The 19,496-nt window shown below is 43.1% G+C and overlaps 1 protein-coding gene across 1 annotated transcript in view; it reads left to right on the top strand.

The window, feature by feature from the left end:
* Positions 1–19,496, top strand: part of LOC122792379 (son of sevenless homolog 1-like) — a 401,109-nt gene that overhangs the window by 66,998 nt on the left and 314,615 nt on the right. The window contains exon 2 of the mRNA XM_044060165.1: positions 17,658–17,789. Within this exon, the coding sequence (XP_043916100.1) occupies positions 17,658–17,789 (132 nt within the window). The remainder of the gene's footprint in view (positions 1–17,657; positions 17,790–19,496) is intronic.

The following is a 19,496-nucleotide window of genomic DNA, read 5'->3' on the forward strand; positions in this document are numbered from 1 at the left end:
CAACTAGGCCTCTGGATACTCAAGGTATTGGTCCTTCAGAAATTAATCCCTCAGATGGGTTCGGAGCCGCTGAGCAGACATCTGCTTCTGAGGGTGTGTTCAGACCTTAACAACTTTATATAAAGCCTACTTCAGCATCCAAGACAAAGTCTAAAACAGTTTTAAAGATGAGGAAACAAGTACAGCATTCTCCAGGACAGACTTCTATGCCTAAGAAACAGATGCTCAAAATGGCCAAAGACCTAATTACTTTGATCAGGGGATCCCATCCCTCTCCTGATAAGAGGCCTAGGCAAGACACTGAATATGATTTCTCTGATCAGGTTTCCATTTCCTGTGATTCCTCTTCAGAACAGGGATATTCTATTCCTCCCTATGAGGATTGTGATGCTGAAGATTCTATTCCTTCAGCTTCTCCTCCTGAGGACTACTCCTTTGGGGAAATCCTGCATACCATGAGGGAGCATTTGCACTGGCAGAGCCAAGATTATTCCGATTCTAAGAAAAGGCTTAGAGACTTTCTTTTACTTCCTCAGCACAGACCTCTTGCAATTCCCCCTGTTCTAGACATAGATGATGTATTTTCAGAGTCCGGCCTGTCTCCAGACTCTTTACCTCCTGCTCCTGTTAAGCCGGACAGATACTACAGGGTTCCAGAGTCCCATAAATTCCTTTATAAAAACCCTGCTGCTGACCCAGAAACTATTTCACAGGGTCCCAAAGGAGTCAAGGCTGCAGCTGCTAAAAACCAAGGTCCCCTCAGATGGAGATTCTAGGGCTCTGGACAGATGGGGGAAAAAAGTTTACACTTCTGCTACCTTGGCTGTAAGGGCTTTAAATTGTCAATTTCATATGCTCAAATATCAGCAATACTTAATGTCTTTGTTAAAACAAAACATGTTGACCGATTCTGAATGTTCTGAGAACAAAGATTTGCAGGATTTATTGCATGCAGCTAAACAAGTGGGAAAACATACTTTGCAATGTGGCCATGATTCACTGGAGGCCTCATGCAGGGCCGCTGTTACAGGTTCTGTTATTAGAAGGCATGCTTGGTTAAAGGAACAGAATCTGCCTGATCATGTTAAAGCAAAATTATTGGATGCTCCATTACAGCATGATACTTTGTTTGGTGTTAGGGCAGAAGAGGTGTTGAAGAAAATGGAGGATAAAGCTAAATCTATGTAGACAGTAAAGGATTTTTTACAGGTACAGTCACCCAGATTTAGCAGGAACTGGCCCTCTAAGAATTGGTCCTTTCCAGTGTCATACAGACCACAAAGAGGCAGATTCAGACACCCTAGAGGCAGGCAACAGCCCCAGGGCTCATACAGACCCAAACAATGGGGTGCTTCTACCTCCAAAAGCAGAGAAGACCAATCACAGCCTTATAGAAAACAGTCCCAATGACTTCCCTCTGCCAATGCAAGCACTTATTTTTTGGCAGCACCCTTAGGGGGAAAGCTAGCACTTTTTTCACAAAACTGGCACAAGATCACCCAGGACAAATGGGTCTTAAATAATAGTCTCTCAGGGCTACAGGTTCCACTTTCACACCCTTCCAAAGGCAAAGGGGTATGCCAGACCTGCCACGCAGTCAATGGCAAGAGGCACAAAAACAAGCTTCATCTCTCATGGACATGGGGGCTATTCAGCCAGTGCCACAACAAGAACAGGGACAAGGATTTTACTCAAGACTTTTCTTAGTACCAAAAAAGGACAAAGCCTGGAGACCAATTCTGGACCTGTCTATTCTAAATACTTTTCTGGACGTCCCAAAATTCAAAGCAGCTTCTGCCCATGCTGGACAAGAAGGCTTGGCTTGTAACTTTGGACCTCAAAGAGGCATACCTGCATGTCCCAATTGGACAATCTTGCAGAAGATACCTCAGATTCATAGCCGACTCAATGCACTACCAATTCTCTACACTGCCCTTTGGCTTATCTACTGCACCCAGGGTTCATAGGTTCATAGGTTCATACTAGGCTATCTGCCCGAGGGCATTTACAAGCCTAGCCCATAGTTTTGTGGCTTAAGCCACCCCTTTAGTATGGGGAACTATACCCATTATTTTTTGCCTCTCTTCTGAGCAGTGACACTGAGGTAATCCCTGGGGTATATCTGCGATCTCCCATCCATTGGTCAAGATTTCTCTTCACAAAATGCCTGGCACCAGTAATTGCATTTTACAGACAGAGTAATTCAAATATATCCCTACTTGGACGACTGCCTTATTCAAGCAGAGACCAAAGATATTCTACTACAGCATCTGGCGTTTGTAAAAAGACTACTGATTTGCCTAGGGTACACAGTAAACTAAAAGAAATCGAAACTAGTACCCTCTCAAGAGAGAATATTCCTGGGTGCACGCTTAAATACAACTGCCCAGATGGCTTATCTCACGCCAGACAAAGGCAACTGACTTCGAAAACATGGCAATAAAGACCCAGTTATCTGCAAGAAAAATTCTGCAGGCTCTGGGCTACATGGCATCCTGCATTCTACTAATTCCATATGCAAGACTGCATATGAGGAAACTACAGTGGTATCTAAAAAGTGTTTGGACTCAACATTGCCACAGCCTGGAAACAGTAATTACTCTCATTCCCTGCCTGCAACAAGAGTTTCGATGGTGGGCACAGGCCTGTCACCACAACAAGGGACAGCCATTCACTTTACCCACAGCCAGACAGACCAACAGTTGCATCAGATTATGCCTGGGGGGCGCACATGGCAGGAAATTGTATTCAGGTCACATGGCCCACAAGCCAAATGCATCTTCATATCAATCAAAAAGAGATGCTAGCTGTATAAAATGCCCTGACAGCCTTCAAGGACCTACTTCATCCAGGACAACTGCTGATAAAGACGGACAATACTACAGTCATGTGGTACATAAGCAAGGGGGCACACATTCCTACCCCCCCCCCTGCAGACAAGCCATGACTTTGTGGAACACAGCATTGACTTATCAAGTACACCTGCAAGCACAATTCCTGCCAGGAAGGACAAATACTTTGGTAGACGAACTAAGCAGAAACCTCATGGATCCTCACGAGTGGAAACTAGATCCACAAATCTTCAGCATGATAACAGGGAAATGGGGACGCCCAGACATAGATCTGTTCTCCTCCCCTCACAACTGCCAGCTACAGAGATTCTGCACTCGGACATATCACAAACAAGCATGGAAAGTGGACGCTCTTTCATTCAGCTGGAAAGCCCTTACAGTATATGCCTTCCCTCCTCTGCCTCTCCTCCTTAAGGTACTCCTAAAGGTCAGACGAGAAGCCAAAAATGATACTGATTGCCCCAGATTGGCCACGCCAGCACTGGTACCCAGTCCTAAAGAGCTTGTCTCAAGGCCCAGCCTGGACATTACTTCTAATTCCACATTTACTGACCCAACAGAACAATCAGATCCTACACAGCCAACTCAGAACCCTAAATCTGGACCAGGATGCTCAGCACCAGAAAATCTTATGCAGAAAAATGGAAGAGATTCTGTGCTTGGAACCAGGCGCAGGAAATTGACACACTTGTACCAAACATTTCTCAGATTTTGCAATACCTAACTGAGATGCTGGACAAAGGCCTATCCTTCTCGTCAATTAAGATCCATGCCTCTGCCATTTCAGCTTATTACAATACGGACCCACCTATTCTTTCTTATCCACTGCTAAGACAGTATCTTAGAGGGGCCAAAAACATAAGACCCCCAAGGAGAGCTCCAGTACCTGCATGGGACCTCAATTTTATCTTGGAAAAACTCACACTGCCTCCTTTTGAGCCATCCAATACAGCGGAGATAAAATACTTATGGAAAACAGCTCTTCGCCTAGCAATAACTTCAGCAAGAAGAGTCTCAGAGTTGCAGGCAGTAATGGCTGTGGAACCTTTTATTATTTTCCATCAGGACAGGGTTTCTCTAAGGACAAACCCGACATGTATGCCTAAGGTAGTGTCCAGTGTGGCTCTTAACCAAACCATACATTTCCCTACCTTTTATCCAAACCCACAGAATAAGTGGGAGAGACTTCTGCATTCTTTGGACATACACAGACAGCTATGCTTTACTTGGGAAAAACTAAAGCTTTCAGAAAAACTGAGCAACTCTTAGTGGCATATGCTGCAGGTTCGCAAGGAAAAGCTATCTCTAAGCAGACTATTTCAAAATGGATAGGCCACTGCATTCGTTTCTGCTATTCACAACATGGCAAATCAGTGCCCAAGGGCATTAGGCCACATTCTACCATAGCAGCAGCCACTTCAGCAGCCTTCCTCAGAGGAGTACCAACCAAGGACATTTTGGAGGCTGCAACCTGGACTTCAGTGCACACTTTTACAAAGCACTACCACTTACCTCTTTACTTTTAAATCCAGAGCAGGCTTTGCCACTGCAGTTCTGCAGGGCCTCATAGCCACTCCAAATTCTATTTAGGCCCAGCCACCCAACCTCAGATTTGTGATTCAACCCAAGTGCAATGACTGCAACAGTGAAACATGATGAACATAGTACAGTTGTGTACCTACCATAATTGCAGATGTTAGAGTGTATTCACTGTTGCAGTCCAGGTTACCCTCCCTCCAGCCCCCTTTTTCATTGCTGGGACTTACCATTCTATACCAGCTATGTGGTGTATTTGCTTGTAGATGAAGGTTATGTGCATGCTTTTTTATGATCATAATATTTTTAGCCTACCCTTTTGGGGGCACCTGACATCTGGGGCAAGAAAAACTGAAGAAAATGGCGTCGTCTGCATCTTTTATACCCCTGGCGCACTGATGTCAGGGAAGAGGCGACAGCAACTGATGCCGGACCAGGACTTTGGAATTCAGGCCCGACTGCAGGTAGCCTGCCAGTAGGATAACCCAAGTGTAATGACTGCAACAGTGAATACACTTGAACATCTTCATTTATGGTAGGTACACAACTGTGCTTTCCTCAAGGCTCAGATTCAGATTGGGTTTGTGCCTGTTGCATTCACATCTGGAACCATGAGGGTTACATCTTTCCAACATTTGCCGCCTCCTACAATTTGCCATTTGGTTTCAGAATCTTCGGTGCTGTTGGTCTCTGGTACCGACATATCAGGGCCGATAGAGACTTCCACTTCACCTCCAATTATTTCCTTGTCCCGCTTGGCTCCTTTGGCTTCAGTTCCAAGCATGTCTCGAAACCATAGAGTCGAGGTCTGTTCCGGGGGGGGTCGACTTCTAAGCTTTTGGAGCCTTTGCTTCTCCATGGTGCTTAGTCTTTCCACAGCTCAGCTCTGATTTCCCCCTTCAGAGCAGGGGGCTCGAGGTCTCCAGGAGATGCCGGCTCTGGTGGCTTCATCTCCAGGGGGACAGGTTTCTGTGGTTTGGAGCCCTTCAGCTTTTGAAGTGGTGAAGACAGCCAGGGAGACCTTTGTCACTTTCTGCCATGGTACCTCCCCCTCGTCATTCTAGTTTGGGGCCCGAGGCCTCCAGTCTGCCATGTGGACATCTGGTCCCCAAAAGCCTCCACACACTCCACACTGTGGAACCTCATGCATCTTTGGATACCTGGAACCAAATGGAAAATGCACCAAACAAGCCTGTATACGAACTCCATTTATTGCAGTAAAAACGCACCAAAATTAAGCGCTTTTGTCTTTTACATAGAAGACTTCATCAGAATAAAGCACACTAATTCAAGAACTATTTTTATACCAATACATGTTACATAATAGATACAACTGAGCCAATGGTATTGTCAAAAAAGTCACATGTAAAATGGTTACATGAGCAATGTTAAATACACAGGATGTTAATATTCAAGCCAACTTCGCTTTTTTACAAATAAAACACTGTTCTATATTAAATACCTTCAGCATATGTTTAAAAATGCAGGAACAGTAAATGTTAAAATACTTAAGTTTCATAGATTTTTCTTTCAGGGCTGGAAGTATTGTCAAGGAATCATTTATACCTGGTGGAAAATTAGCTGCTCGTCTGAGTTGCCAAACCAGATATTTTTTACTTAATAAATTCTTCCTGTGGATATAGATTTTGGGGGGGGGGGGTTACTGGAGGATTTTATTAAGTAAAAAAAGAGCTGGTTTGGCAGCTCAGACTAGCAGCTAATTTTCTACCAGGTATAAATAATTCCTTGACAATACTTCCAGCCCTGAAAGAAAAATCTATGAAACTTTAAGTATTTTTACATGCATTACTGTGCCTGCATTTTTAAATATATGCTGAAGGTATTTAATATAAAACAGTGTTTTATTTGTACGAGGGAAAGGGACAAGGTTTCTACTCGAGATTTTTCCTGGTACCCAGAAAAGACAATTCATGGTGTCCTATCCTGGACCTGTCTTACTGTAAACACCTTTTTGGAGATTCCAAAATTCCAGATGCTGACTCTTCACCAATTACTTCCTATGCTAGGCAAAGATGCCTGGTTGGCAACACTAGATTTAAAAGAAGCATACCTCCACATCCCAATCAGGGAATCTTGCAGAAGATACCTACACTTCAAAGCAGGCTACACTCACTGTTTTCTGCACTGCCCTTTGGCTTATCTACTGCACCCAGGGTATTCCCAAAGTGTCTAGCTCCAGTTATTGCATTTTGCAGACAAAGAAATGTTCAAATATACCCATACCTGGACTATTGTCTAATTCAGGCAGAAAGCCAGGACATCCTTTTAAATCATCTGGCCTTTGTACAAAGGGTTTTAACTTGTCTGGGGTTCACCATAAACAAAAAGAAATCACACCTGGTACCCTGTCAACAAATTATATTCATGGGAGCAAGCTTGAATACAACTTCCCAGATGGCTTACCTCACGCCAGAGAAACAAATTCATTTGAAAACCTACTTCAAACATGTGGCCACAAACACCCTGCTATCTGCAAGACAAATACTGCAAGCCTTGGGGTTCATGGCTTCCTGCATTCTTCTAATTCCATATGCAAGACTGCATATGAGGAAACTACAGTGGTATCTAAAAAGCCTGTGGTGTCAACATTCTCAAGACCTAGAAACAATGATTCCTATCATACCTTGCCTACACCTAGAGTTCCTTTGGTGGGCAGAGGCCTGCCACCAAAACAAGGGACTACCTTTCACACCACCCAAACCCTAACAACAGATGCATCAGACTATGCATGGTGGGCTCACCTGGCAGGGAAGTGCATTTGGGGCAAATGGAACCGAAGTCAAATGCACCTGCATATCAATCAAAAATAAATCTTAGCTGTACAGAATGCTCTGACAGCCTTCAAGGACCACATTCTTCCAGGACAACTAATGGTAAAGACTGAGAACACCACTGTTATGTGGTACATAAACAAGCAGGGGGTACACATTCTTACCCCCTCTGCAGACTACCCTTGCCATTGCAGAAACACAGCCTTGAGCTACCAAGTGCACCTACAAGCTCAATTCCTGCCAGAAGAATTAAATACACTGGCAGACGGACTAAGCAGAAACCTCATGGAACCCACACTAGTGGAAACTGGAACCAAGGATTTTCAATATGTTGACAAGCAAATGGGGGAGCCCAGATGTAGACCTGTTTGCCTCTCCCCAGAACTACCAGTTGGACAAATTTTGCACAAGGGCTTCCCACAAACCTGGAGAGTGGATGCTCTGTCCTTCAGCTGGAATCACCTATCAGTCTATGCCTTCCCCCCTCTGCCTCTGCTCTCCAAAGTACTACTAAAAATCAAACAGAACAAACTAAGGATGATTTTGATTGCTCCAGACTGGCCGCGCCAGCACTGGTGTACCCCCTCCTGCGCAGTGTGTCACGATCATCTCCATGGCAGCTGCCTCAGACTCCTTCCCCGCTGTCTCAGCAGGAGAACCAGATTCTGCACCCTCCGCTTCTAACACTGAACCTTGCAGCCTGGCTAATTACATAATCTCTCCTTTACCATCCCTCAGCAAACCTGTGACGGATATCATTTTAGAGGCAAGGAGGCCGAGTACTAGAAAATCTTATGCTGAAAAATGGAAAAGATTCTGTGCCCCTGGAACCAATCTCAAGGGATGAGCACAGCAGCGCCCAATTTACCTCAGAGTTTACAATACTTAACTGAGATGCTTCACAAGGGCCTGACTTTTTCCTCCATTAAAATCCATGCCTCAGCCATTTCAGCTCATTATAACGCAGAACCTCCCTTCTTCCCGCATCCACTGTTCAAGCAGTTCCTCAGAGGGGCCAAAAATTTTAGACCACCCAGGAGAGCTCCAACCCCAGCCTGGGACCTTAACTTTGTCTTGGAGAAACTCACTCTACCTCCTTTTGAGCCAGCTGCTTCCAGACTTAGTTTCTTTCTTGGAAAACAATTTTTTTTAGCAATCACTTCAACTATAAGGGTATCTGAATTACAGGCCCTTATGGCAGTGGAGTCTTTCATCTTTCATTCGGTCCCTCAGAACCAATCCATCCTTCATGCCCAAGGTGGTTTCCAGTGTAGCTCTTAATCAGTCCATTCATTTGCCAACCTTCTTTCCCAGTCCACAGAATAAAGGGGAGCGGATACTGCATTCCTTAGATGTGCACAGACAACTTGGATTCTACTTGGACAGGACTAAACCTCAAAAGAAATCTGAACAACTGCTGGTGGCATTTGCTGCAGGGGCAGAGATGAAGGCTATTTCAAAGCAAGCCATTTCTGAATGGATAAGCCATTGCTTTCATTTCTGCTATAAGCACCATGGAAAACCTATCCCCCAGGGGATCAGATCTCACTCCACCATGGCTGCATCTGCCTCTGCAGGCTTTCTCAGAGGCATCCCTACCAGGGACATCCTAGAAGCTGCTACCTGGAGTTCTGTACATACTTTCACCAAGCATTATCATTTGCCATTTTTCTCAAAATCCAGAGCTGGCTTTGCCACTGCAGTCTTGCAGGGTCTTATAGCTCACCCTAATGCTATCTAAATTTCTCCTCCCAACCATAGCTTTGGGAATCTACCCAAATGTAATGACTGGCAACAGTGAAACACGAAGAGCAAAGTACAGTTGTGTACACTTACCATAAATGTAGATGTTCGAGTGCATTCACTGTTGCAGTCCTGGTTACCCTCCCTCCAGCCCCCTAACTTCTTTTGGCTATACCTCTACTTTTCTTTACTATGCTTAAAAGCCTTTTTGGTGTATTTGCTTTTTTGTTGGAGGTATATCTTTGTACTTTTATATTTAATTGCTTCCCATTAGGGGGGCACCTGACATCTGGGGCAAGAAAAACTGATGTAATGGTGTCGGCCGCATGTTTTATACCCCTGACGACCTGACGTCATGGAAGAAGGGACAGCAACTGACGCAAGACCCAAGACTTTGTTAATCAGGCCGACTGAGGGCTACCTGTAAGCAGATAACTCAAATGTAATGACTGCAACAGTGAATACACTCAACATCTACATTTATGGTAAGTGTACTCAACTGTACTTTTCTTTACCCCATAAAGGACCTTCTGCAGAAACCAGTATGGGAGTAAGAAAATGTGGTTTTGGAAATCATAAGGTCCTTTTCAGGGTACTCTGGGATAATTTTTCCCCCTGGGGCAGAGAGCATAATCAGAATGGAAGATGCTGCCCATGCGGCCGAGGTGGTCTACGAAATCTGGGATCGTGAGAAGCCTCAGAGGAGAAGCCCTTCCAGTGATCCTGAACAGTTGCTTGACTGTCCTCCTCTTGAAGCAGTCGGGGGGGGGGTGATTCTCCTTCCACCCAGAAATTTGGGAGGCCACCACAACCAACAAATGGCTGCTAAGGGTCATATCCAGAGGATAATTCATTCCCTTTCTGGAAATTCCCAAGAGAAACCGTTCTCTCCACGATATTCCACCCAGTCAGAGGGAGGACGCAGCTCACAAACTAGGAAAGCTTTTGCAAAAAGGAGTCATCCAAGAGGCCCCCCCCCCCAATCAAGTTGGATCGGGCTTTTACTCCAGATTCTTTTTAGTACCCAAAAAGACAGGAGACCTGAGACCTATTCTGGATCTGACCTTTCTGAACAAACTGATAAAGCACACAGTTTAGGATAGTCACAGTTCAGTCCATTCTGCCTCTCTTGAAAGCGGATGATTGGATGTGCTCTGTGGACCTGAAGGGATGCGTACTACCATATAAAAATGGACAGATGCTCCAGGCAATTCCTACATTTCAGGCTGGGAGCCAGTCATTACCAGTTCAGGTCACTCCTGTTTGGTCTCACCACAGCCCCCAACGTGTTTACCAAATGCTTGGCAGTGGTGGCAGCGCATATCAGACTGCGGGGCTACAAGATTTTTCTGTATGTGGACGACTGGCTTCTGACTGCTCCAATCAGGCATCTACTCATTCAAGCCAGAGACTACTTACTACGGCTAGCCCCAACTTTAGGGATAGCTGTCAACATACAGAAATCCAAATTGAATCTGGTTCAGGTTATAGATTTCATCAGGGATCATCTGAATGCAAGGACATTCTGGGCTCACCTGACGACAGATAGGGTAACGGATCTAAGAAGTCACAGACAAATTCTAAACATACCTCAGCCCCCAGCCAGTTTACTACTCGGGGCATTGGGTTCAGTGGCAGCCACGATAACTGTTCTGCCCATGGCTCATTTCCCCGTGAGGATATTGCAATGGATGTTAGCATTTCAGTGGTCACTACTCAGGAATTCTCTAAGTTTTTCCCATAAAACTATCATGAGTGTGCAAGGAATCTCTGGTGGCTTCACTTCACAGACATTATTCAAGGATGTCCATTCATCTTTCCATCCACAAATGCAATGTTGACCATGGATGCCTCCTAGCTAAGATGAGGGGACATTACCTGGGTTGAACAGTCCAAAGCACATAGACGTCCCAGGAGACCACATTGCATATCACTGTACTGGAGATGACAGCAGTTCTTCTAGCTTTGCAGGAACTCGACAGTTTTCTTTCTCTGGGGACTATTGCGATCCAAACGGGCAACATGTCGGTAGTTTGGTACATCGACAAATAGGGAGGAACTAGGTCGGTTTACTGTCATTATTTTGAATCACAGTCTGTCGACCGCACTATGTTCGACAACAGAAAGTCGAACACAGCAGTGTCGAACTTTAAAAGTAAGCCTAGGAACAGGTTTTAACATGGGTTGAGATAGGGATGAGGTTTGTAGTTCGGCAATAGCAGTGAACCCCTATCTTGACCCATATTAAAACCTGTTCCTAGGCTTGCTTTTAAAGTTCGACATTGCTGTGTTCGACTTTCCGTTGTCGAACATAGTGCAGTCGACTGAGTGTGATTCGAAATAGTGATAGTAAACCACTAGGTCCTACCCACTATGTTGAGAGGAGATGAGGGTTTGGTAGTGGGTAATCTCCACCAACTGCTTTCTGGTAATCAAGCACATTCTGGAGGAGTCCAACATATTAGCAGACTGCTCAGTTTTACTGACTCATCACGAATGGTCTCTGAACCAGTCAATGGCTGACATGATGATCTAGAAATGGGGTCATCCCTGTGCCAATCTGTTTGCTTCTCCTTTCCACAACAAATGCAGCAGGTACTTTGCCTTGATCCCTCCTCAGGGAGAGTCACTCAGTGGCACTGTAGTCCATTCCATGCTTGGCCCTCCGGGCTTCTCTGTGCTTTTCCTCCTCTGCCTCTAATTCCCAAATTCTTACAGAATGCTCTCAGGTTGCAAAACAAAGTAGTTCTCATTGTCCCATTTTGGCCTCGACAGGCCTGGTTCACCTTCCTAGGTTTGCCCTCTGATGAGGTTGGATCTGGTCCCAGATCTGCTCTCACCCATCAGGGCATCCCAGTCCAGACATACACGGCCTGTAGCTAAATGCAGGGTTTCTCCACTTCCAGTGATAGCAAGATTTCCCAGTCTTTCTTCTCCCGTTCTAGAAATTTTGGTCTCCTCACATAAGTCTTTGACACGTAAGATTTATAGAAGCAACTGGAAAAAAATTCTTATTTGGACTGGATGGAAACAGATCATTTTACAGCACCAGTTGCAGTCGTACTTGACTTCTAGTTTCCCTTTTCTATGATGGAGCTATTCATTCTACTGTCAAAGTCCAGTTAGCAGCCATATCCAGTTTTCACTTTGGTTTTAATTCTTTATCTCTTGCCTCTTCTAAGCTCTGTAAAACTTTCCTCAGGGGCACTTTCCTGCTACCGCCTCCAGTGAAAGGTCCTGCTCCTCCTTGGGATCTAATAATGATTTTGCAAGCCCTGGTCCATCCACCCTTTGAGCCTGCAGCTACTGTTGATTTGAAATTCCTTTCCTAGAAAACACTTTTTCTGGTAGCTATTAGATCTGCAAGAAGTGTCAAACTCCAAGCCCTTTTTTCATCATTTCCATATTTGATTTTTCACAAGGGTAGTTACCCTGCATACTAATCCTTGTTTTTTTACCCATGGTGGCTAAGGAAAGGAATGTTAATCAGTCCATCGATCTTCCAGTCTTTTTTCCTAATTACCAAAACAAGGTGAATGCACTATCCATTTACTTTGATGTTCATAGACAGCCTCATTTTTATTTACACAGAACCAAGTGCTTTAGGAAGTGTGATCGGGTCTATATTATAAAAACGAACGTTTACTTACCCGAATGCCTAAACGTCGACCTGTCTTCATCGAACCGCAGAAACATCGAATCGTCATGGTTGGCCCTTCTGCGGTATAGCTCCGTAAGGTAAGTGTGTGATAGTTATGGACCTTAGGGTTAGGGTGCAGGTTAAGAAGCGCATAGATGGTAATGTATGTTAGATTTAGTGTAGGGTTAGAGGTAGGGTTTTGTTAAGTGTATGTGTGTGGATTATTTAGTTTGTTTGGGTTTAGCTTTTTAAGGTAAGTGTGCGATAGTTATGGACCTTAGGGTTAGGGTGCGGGTTAAGTGCATATATGGTGGTGTATGTGAGATTTTAGTGTAGGGTTAGAAGTAGGGTTTTGGTTAGTGTATGCATGTGGTTTATTTAGTTTGTTTGTGTAGGTAGTATGTAGCGGGCGGTGGGGAGAGACAAGTATGACAGTTCGACCTTTTGAATTTCGCGGTTTAGGGCATTCTGTGTATATGCGGTTCGCGGAATATGCATCTACATTTAGGTAGATAAACATTTGTCTTTATAATATAGACCCAGTCTGATCAATTCATGTCTTTTTTTGCGGCAAAAGAGGTAAAATCTACTAGCAAAGTTTCGCTAGCAAGATGGTTGAAAGACTGTATTACCTTTATTTACTCTTCCAAAAGCGTTCCCTTACCAGGACAAATTAAGGGTTGCTCCACAAGGTCCATGGCTACTTCTCAGGCCTTTTGGTCTAGAGTTGCAGTTGAGGACATTTGCGTGGCAGGTACTTGGTCTAATCCTCACAGGTTTTTGTTACGTATTACAATTTGGACATCATATCCAAAAGTAGAAGTGCTTTTGACTCTGCTTTTCTCCGGAATATCCTTCCATGAGGGCCACCCGGGATCATAGTAGCTGGGGACCCTGTCCCACAGGTTACTGAAATGAAGCAGGCAACATCAGATAAGGTATGTTCTTACCATAACGTTCCATCTGTGTTGCCCATCCTCATTTCCATTAACCTTCCCACCCCCCACCCCCCATCCCCCTGTCCAAGTCTTTGGGAAGTCTGGTTGAATGTGCAAAGGAATTTCCATTCATTATGTTGAGCTCTTGATGTTTAGTTTGTAGAGTTTTGTATTTCTGTAGTGTAAATATGTTTATGCTATGCCTTTGCTGAGAAACTTTATCTGAAGAATGTTGGGGGAGTGGGGCATTATGGGTATAGGGTAGGAAGCTCAAGCTGTAGAAAATGCGGCCAGTCAGTTCCGAGGATCCGGAACAAAGACCCACAGGTTAATGAAAAAGAAGATGGATAACACAGATGGAAAGTAATGATAAGAACATAAGTTCTTTTTTCAATGATTGGCTTAGCTTCTGGTGTCATTTAAAGGGAGTAGAATGTATATTGACCTGGGAGGAGATGGTAGACTGTCCTGTCTTGCCAGTGTTGGCCTGTACCTCTCCCCCAAGGCTTTTTTTATATTGGCTAAATCCTTGTCCACCCCCATAGTGCCATTTTAGGCAATTTCAGTCTTATAAAGCTTCCAACATAAGAAAGCAATGTGGATAACATGACAATATTGCTGCAAAATGCTGGGAGCCTTGGCACAAAAAAAAAATACTACAACACTCCATACAAGCACTTCTCATTCTAGAAAACATTAATATGTACGTAATTACAGAAATATGGTTCAGGACCAACAAAAGCACTCCACTAATGCAGGGTTTAAATGTTTTTATACATTCAAGCTCACCACATTAGGTGAAAGCTCTGAAGGTGGCCGTGTCTCCATTTTTTCTTTTAAGTTTCACTTAGAGACTTCCAGTCTCATTAGACAAGGTAATGAACAGGAACTCCTCCATGTCCAGCTGCATATTAATAAACCCCCCTTATCATACATATAACTAACTATTGGACCCCCCTCTACATCCACCTCAGCCCACAACTCCTGCCCTACTAGTGTAGGAGCCAAAGGCAATTGTCCTTGAAGACTTCAGCTACCATTCAGTAAACTAGCAGATTTGTGCATGCTCAAACATGTATGCCCATACATTTTTGGATTTCGTCAATATGAACTTTCTGGACTAGTTAGTCTACATCCCAGCCACTGGTGACAAAATATTGGATCTCTACCGATTGCAGCTTCTTCTCCGATCAAATCAGACCATAGATCAGTCATGTACTCCACAAGACTGTAGCCCGAAGCAATTTCCAGTACCTCCATATTCTGAAATTATGCAAAGACCAGTTTACTAAAACTGAATGAAGTCTGTTCAATCTTGACGATCCTATTGCTTATGCAGAATCCTTTACTGACAAATTCTTTGCACTGAAAACAGCCGCATAAACTTATCTCACACCCTCAGAAATAGTGACCAAAAATAAACCCTTACCTTGGAATACTAAACTATCAGGATGCCAAAAACTTTCTTGCTAAATTTAAGAAGGAACTTTGAATCTAGATCAAATCAACCAAATCCAGACAGGTAAAAATTGCCACCCAGGTGGATAACAGCAAAGCCTTCATTAACTGTGTTAGAAACCTCAAACCATTCCCAGCACTGTACACAACTAATAGTAAATGATATCACATACTGAAACCAGAGGTCATTACCAGTCTTGGCAAATAAATGTAGGTCAAACTTCACCCCATTCTGCTCCCCAGTATTCTTAGATCACATACCAACATCTATATCCTCCCTTAAGATCCAAGAACAGGTCCTCAAGGTGCTTTCTAAGGCCAATAATACAACTTTGGTGGGGCTGGACAACATACTAATCTATCTACTGTTCAGCCTAAAGCATGACTTGTTAGACCCCTACAGAAGGCTATTTAGTATCTGCCTCAAAACTGGCTTCATGCCAAATTAATGGGGGTCTGCTTCAAAACTGGCTTCATGCCAGATTAATGGGGGTCAACAACAGTCATTCCCTTGCACAAATGTGGGGCTTCAATGAATCTGGGTAATTAGACTCATAAGCCTGACTAGCCTCACCTGTAAGGATGTGGATGGATCATTATGGAATTAATAAGGCTATAGGTAACACACAGACTCTTGACCCAAGCCACTTCAGATTCTTCAAGATTAACCTAGTCAACTTCTTCAAAGAAGTTACTGTAGCAGTAGATGAGGGCAAATCAGTACATATAACATATTTAGAGCTCACAGAAGCATTCAACCTCATTCCACTTGGGTATAATAGATTAAACTCTCTGAGCTAAATGTAAATCCCTGTGCCACTCTGATAACAATTTGTCTCAAAAACAGGACCCAGAAAATAAGGATGGGCAGAGCTACTGCCTCCAAAACACCTGTCACTAGCATTGCACCCCAGGGTTTAGTCTGTGAGTCACTCCCCTTTGGCACTTGCAATGTGAGATCAAAGCTAATAAGGGTGTGTGGCTGATTAAGTTTGCAGATGACTGCAAACTCTTTCCCATCATAAACTCCCCAGAGGACGCAATGGTTCTTCAAGAGGACCTGTTCCAAACAAATAGCTTTAATCAAAAGTATGGACTAAAATGCTGAAAGTGTATCCTTTGGCAAGTATGACTCTCATTATAACCACCACTTTGATAACACCCCTGAAAATTGGTCCAGTAATCAAGGATCTGGGAATCTGTTGATAGCAAGCTGTCCTTTGAACACCACAGTTCCACTGTTGTAAGGCAGTCCTTTTTCATTGCACATCCTGTATCTAAAGGTTTGGTGTCCAATTTCATAGCTGTGATCTTTCCACTCTACTTGGCACTCATTAGGCCAGTCATATTCAGTATGATGCCCCTTTCAGTGTGTACTTGTCCAAGCACTTGCCACAACTACAATGATTACACTTCCTCACTAAGAAAGTGAAGGGCCTAAGTCATTAAAAAAAGCTTAAAAAAAAACTGCTTGAACTACCTCAAAGATTTGTCCCTCTTTTCAATATCAGACCGGCGACCTCTGCTTTACGTATAGAGCTTCAACAGACTCCGTACTGTCAGACCTGTTATACATTTACAAGTCCAATGGTAACATAAATACCTGCCAGAGGATCTCTGATCAATTCTGCAGTATAAATAGACAATTTTGGAGGGATAAGTATTTATTGCAGAGAATTCAGCTTCTTTGGAATGGTCTTTCACCCCAAAATGCATTTACCCTTTTGAAATATGATTTGTTTGAATGGAGTTGTAACCACAAATTCACCCCTGGTATAGCATCCTTGTCCTTTATGGATAGGGGCATCTCCCAACATATCTTTGTCCTGTATATCTCTGTTTATTTGCAACATATTAGGACTACAAAGTACCATGGAATTGTAAGGCTTGGCTTAACATACTTAACAGATGAATAGCCTACTAACTATCTATGAACTTCTGTCTACATAACTGAAAACAATGCATTAGTCTGGCTGTAATAACCTATGATTGAAATAATTTATGATGCTGTTTGTAAATAGTAAGATTAAGATGATGACACTTTGAACTGTCTGAAGGCAGTAAGTGTTAGCTGTAATAACCTTCGGTTTTATTTGGAATTTTAATTGTTTCAACCAAAGCATATGTTGGCATAGTGGAACTTCATACAAGAGTACTTTTTAGTTTAACAGATGGCCATACTTAGAATTGTTCTGCAAGAGAATTGAGGTTTAAAAGGACTTGGTTCCAGAAAGGCATTAAACTGGATTGTGCAGATAATGCATGTGCTAATGCCTAGTTTAAGTGATGCTGGTCTGAAGTTACAGTACATGTGAGTTGACATCTGCTTTTCTCACCACCTTATTGACTGGTGGTGTGAATGCATCAATTACAGGAGATAGTTGAAGATCATATAAAATCCACTTTTTATATCTGGGGAAATGTGGTCTTTGGAGTATATGTGAATATGTGGTACAGTAATCCTAAAGGATGAAATTGAGAAAATGGAGTTTGTTGGTCCCAGTGGGGCCAGAAGCCCCATTTGATGGGAGAGAGGTGGGGGTGTAGCAAATGACCAAGGAGTAGTTAACAAAAAGGAAATGTAAGAAACTGTAGTGACTTGAGTTTTAAAGCCATTATTACTTATGATGTATTTCTTGAAGCATGCAGAACAGTGCTGTGTATTTTTCAGTTATTTTTGTCTTTTTTCTATTTGAAGGAGCGTGTCCAAAAGAGCTTTCCACATCCGATTGAAAAATGGGCCATTGCAGATGCTCAGTCTGCAATTGAAAAGAGAAAGCGAAGGCATCCACTTTCCCTCCCTGTAGAGAAAATTCATCCCCTTTTGAAGGTAAATATTGAAATGGAAAAAGGAAGTATGATATTCATGTAGCTGTCTCTTATAGACTATGGAAGGGAAAGCTTGCTTCAGAACCACTTGCCAGTTTCTGTTTAGGGGGAGGGGTATCCCATGGTGTTAAATACTGGATTGACTGTAGAATGTGTTTCTGTCTGGTCTTCGCCCTTCTGTTATGCATACTGCCAGCTGCTGTTGGACAAACAGAACACCAATATTTGTTTGTTTTTCCTCTGGAAGTCTAGCTGAATAGTTATTTTCCTTGTAATTTTTCAGACAATACTTTGGTTTTGTGCCTTTTGTTGCTTGTTATAGAGGTGTTAAATGTACTTTGTATGGAGAGTCGGTGTTAACATTTTGGGGGCTCCCAGCAAATGTCAAGTTTTGGAGCCGCCTAGGCACTTCTGTCAAAGTATCACCCTGCCACTGCCACCCTCCAAAGCAGCCTTTTAGTTCATGCTGCATACTTTTAGAAGTAGTTATGTACAGACTAACCTTCAGCTGCAGTGCTGATGAAGTACGACAGGCCTATGGTACCACACTATGTTCTCCCATCTAACAGAGGGATGTTCACAGTTACTGACATTTTCTTTACAATGATACATAATAGCAACTCTATGTATAGGTCTGGACTTGGGTGAAATGCTGTCTATATGCTCTAAAGTGCATTTTAATTTTTTTTTCTTTTTACATAATCTTTTCGTCCAATGATAGTTTGAACAGAAATGATGATTAAGGAAAGAAATTCAGTGCTGCTGTTCAACTTAAGTTTTCCTTGCATCATTTCAGCACACCCTTCCTGACCAAGACAACAAAGTAATAACCATTTAGGAAACTGGTCTATATTACTAGAACGAATGCTTAAATGTTCGAATCTGTAAAGGTCAACCTTTACCGATCGAACACTTAAAACGTTTGAAATAGCAAAAAAGTATTAAAAAAAAAAAAAGAAAACGTGTAGAAAGGGTTTAGGCAGGGGGGCAAGCCCCCCTGCACACCTCCACACCACCCGCTACTTAAATATACCAACTCCGAGATCGCACTTCAGTGAACTACAGTGCGGAAATGGGAAATTTCCCATTCCCTACACTGTAGCGTGATCTTGGAGTTGGTATATTAAAGTAGGGGGGTGTGGATGGCGCAACCCCCCACATGGGGGTGCAGGGGGGGCTTGCCCCCCTTCTTAAACCCTTTAGTTTTTTTTTCTATTGTATATATATATTTTTTTAATTTTTGTAAAATTTCGCTTAACTGTTCGATCTCTAAAGGTCGACCTTTAGCGATTCGAACATTTAAGCGGTCGAGCATCTAATATAGACCCTAGGAAACATATATTGGTGTTCTGAGATGCATTTTAGAGCATTTCCCAACCTTTTAATCTGATGGTGTCCTAAACAAAAGCCATGAGTAAGAGAAGAATTTCAGTCTTTTCTTTTTCTTTCAAGGATGACATAAGATGCGCCCAAGGCTTAATATTCAAAGATGACAAAATAGTAGCTCACAGAAAACTAACAAAGCCATCTGTTGTCTGGATACATAGGCCCAATCTATGATTATGGCCTGCCTCCCTAACCCCCCCCCCCCAAAAAAGAAAAGACAGTCGCTGCCTGTGCATCCCTCTGGTGTTAGACTGGAATGAAAGCAGAGGTTCGTATTGCCAGTGTCATGTGTTTCAAGTGAGTACTGACATACATAAACATA

Source organism: Protopterus annectens, chromosome 1.part2 (genome assembly GCF_019279795.1).
Source record: "Protopterus annectens isolate FY-2018-M chromosome 1.part2, PAN1.0, whole genome shotgun sequence".
In the NCBI taxonomy this organism is placed as follows: Eukaryota; Metazoa; Chordata; order Ceratodontiformes; family Protopteridae; genus Protopterus; species Protopterus annectens.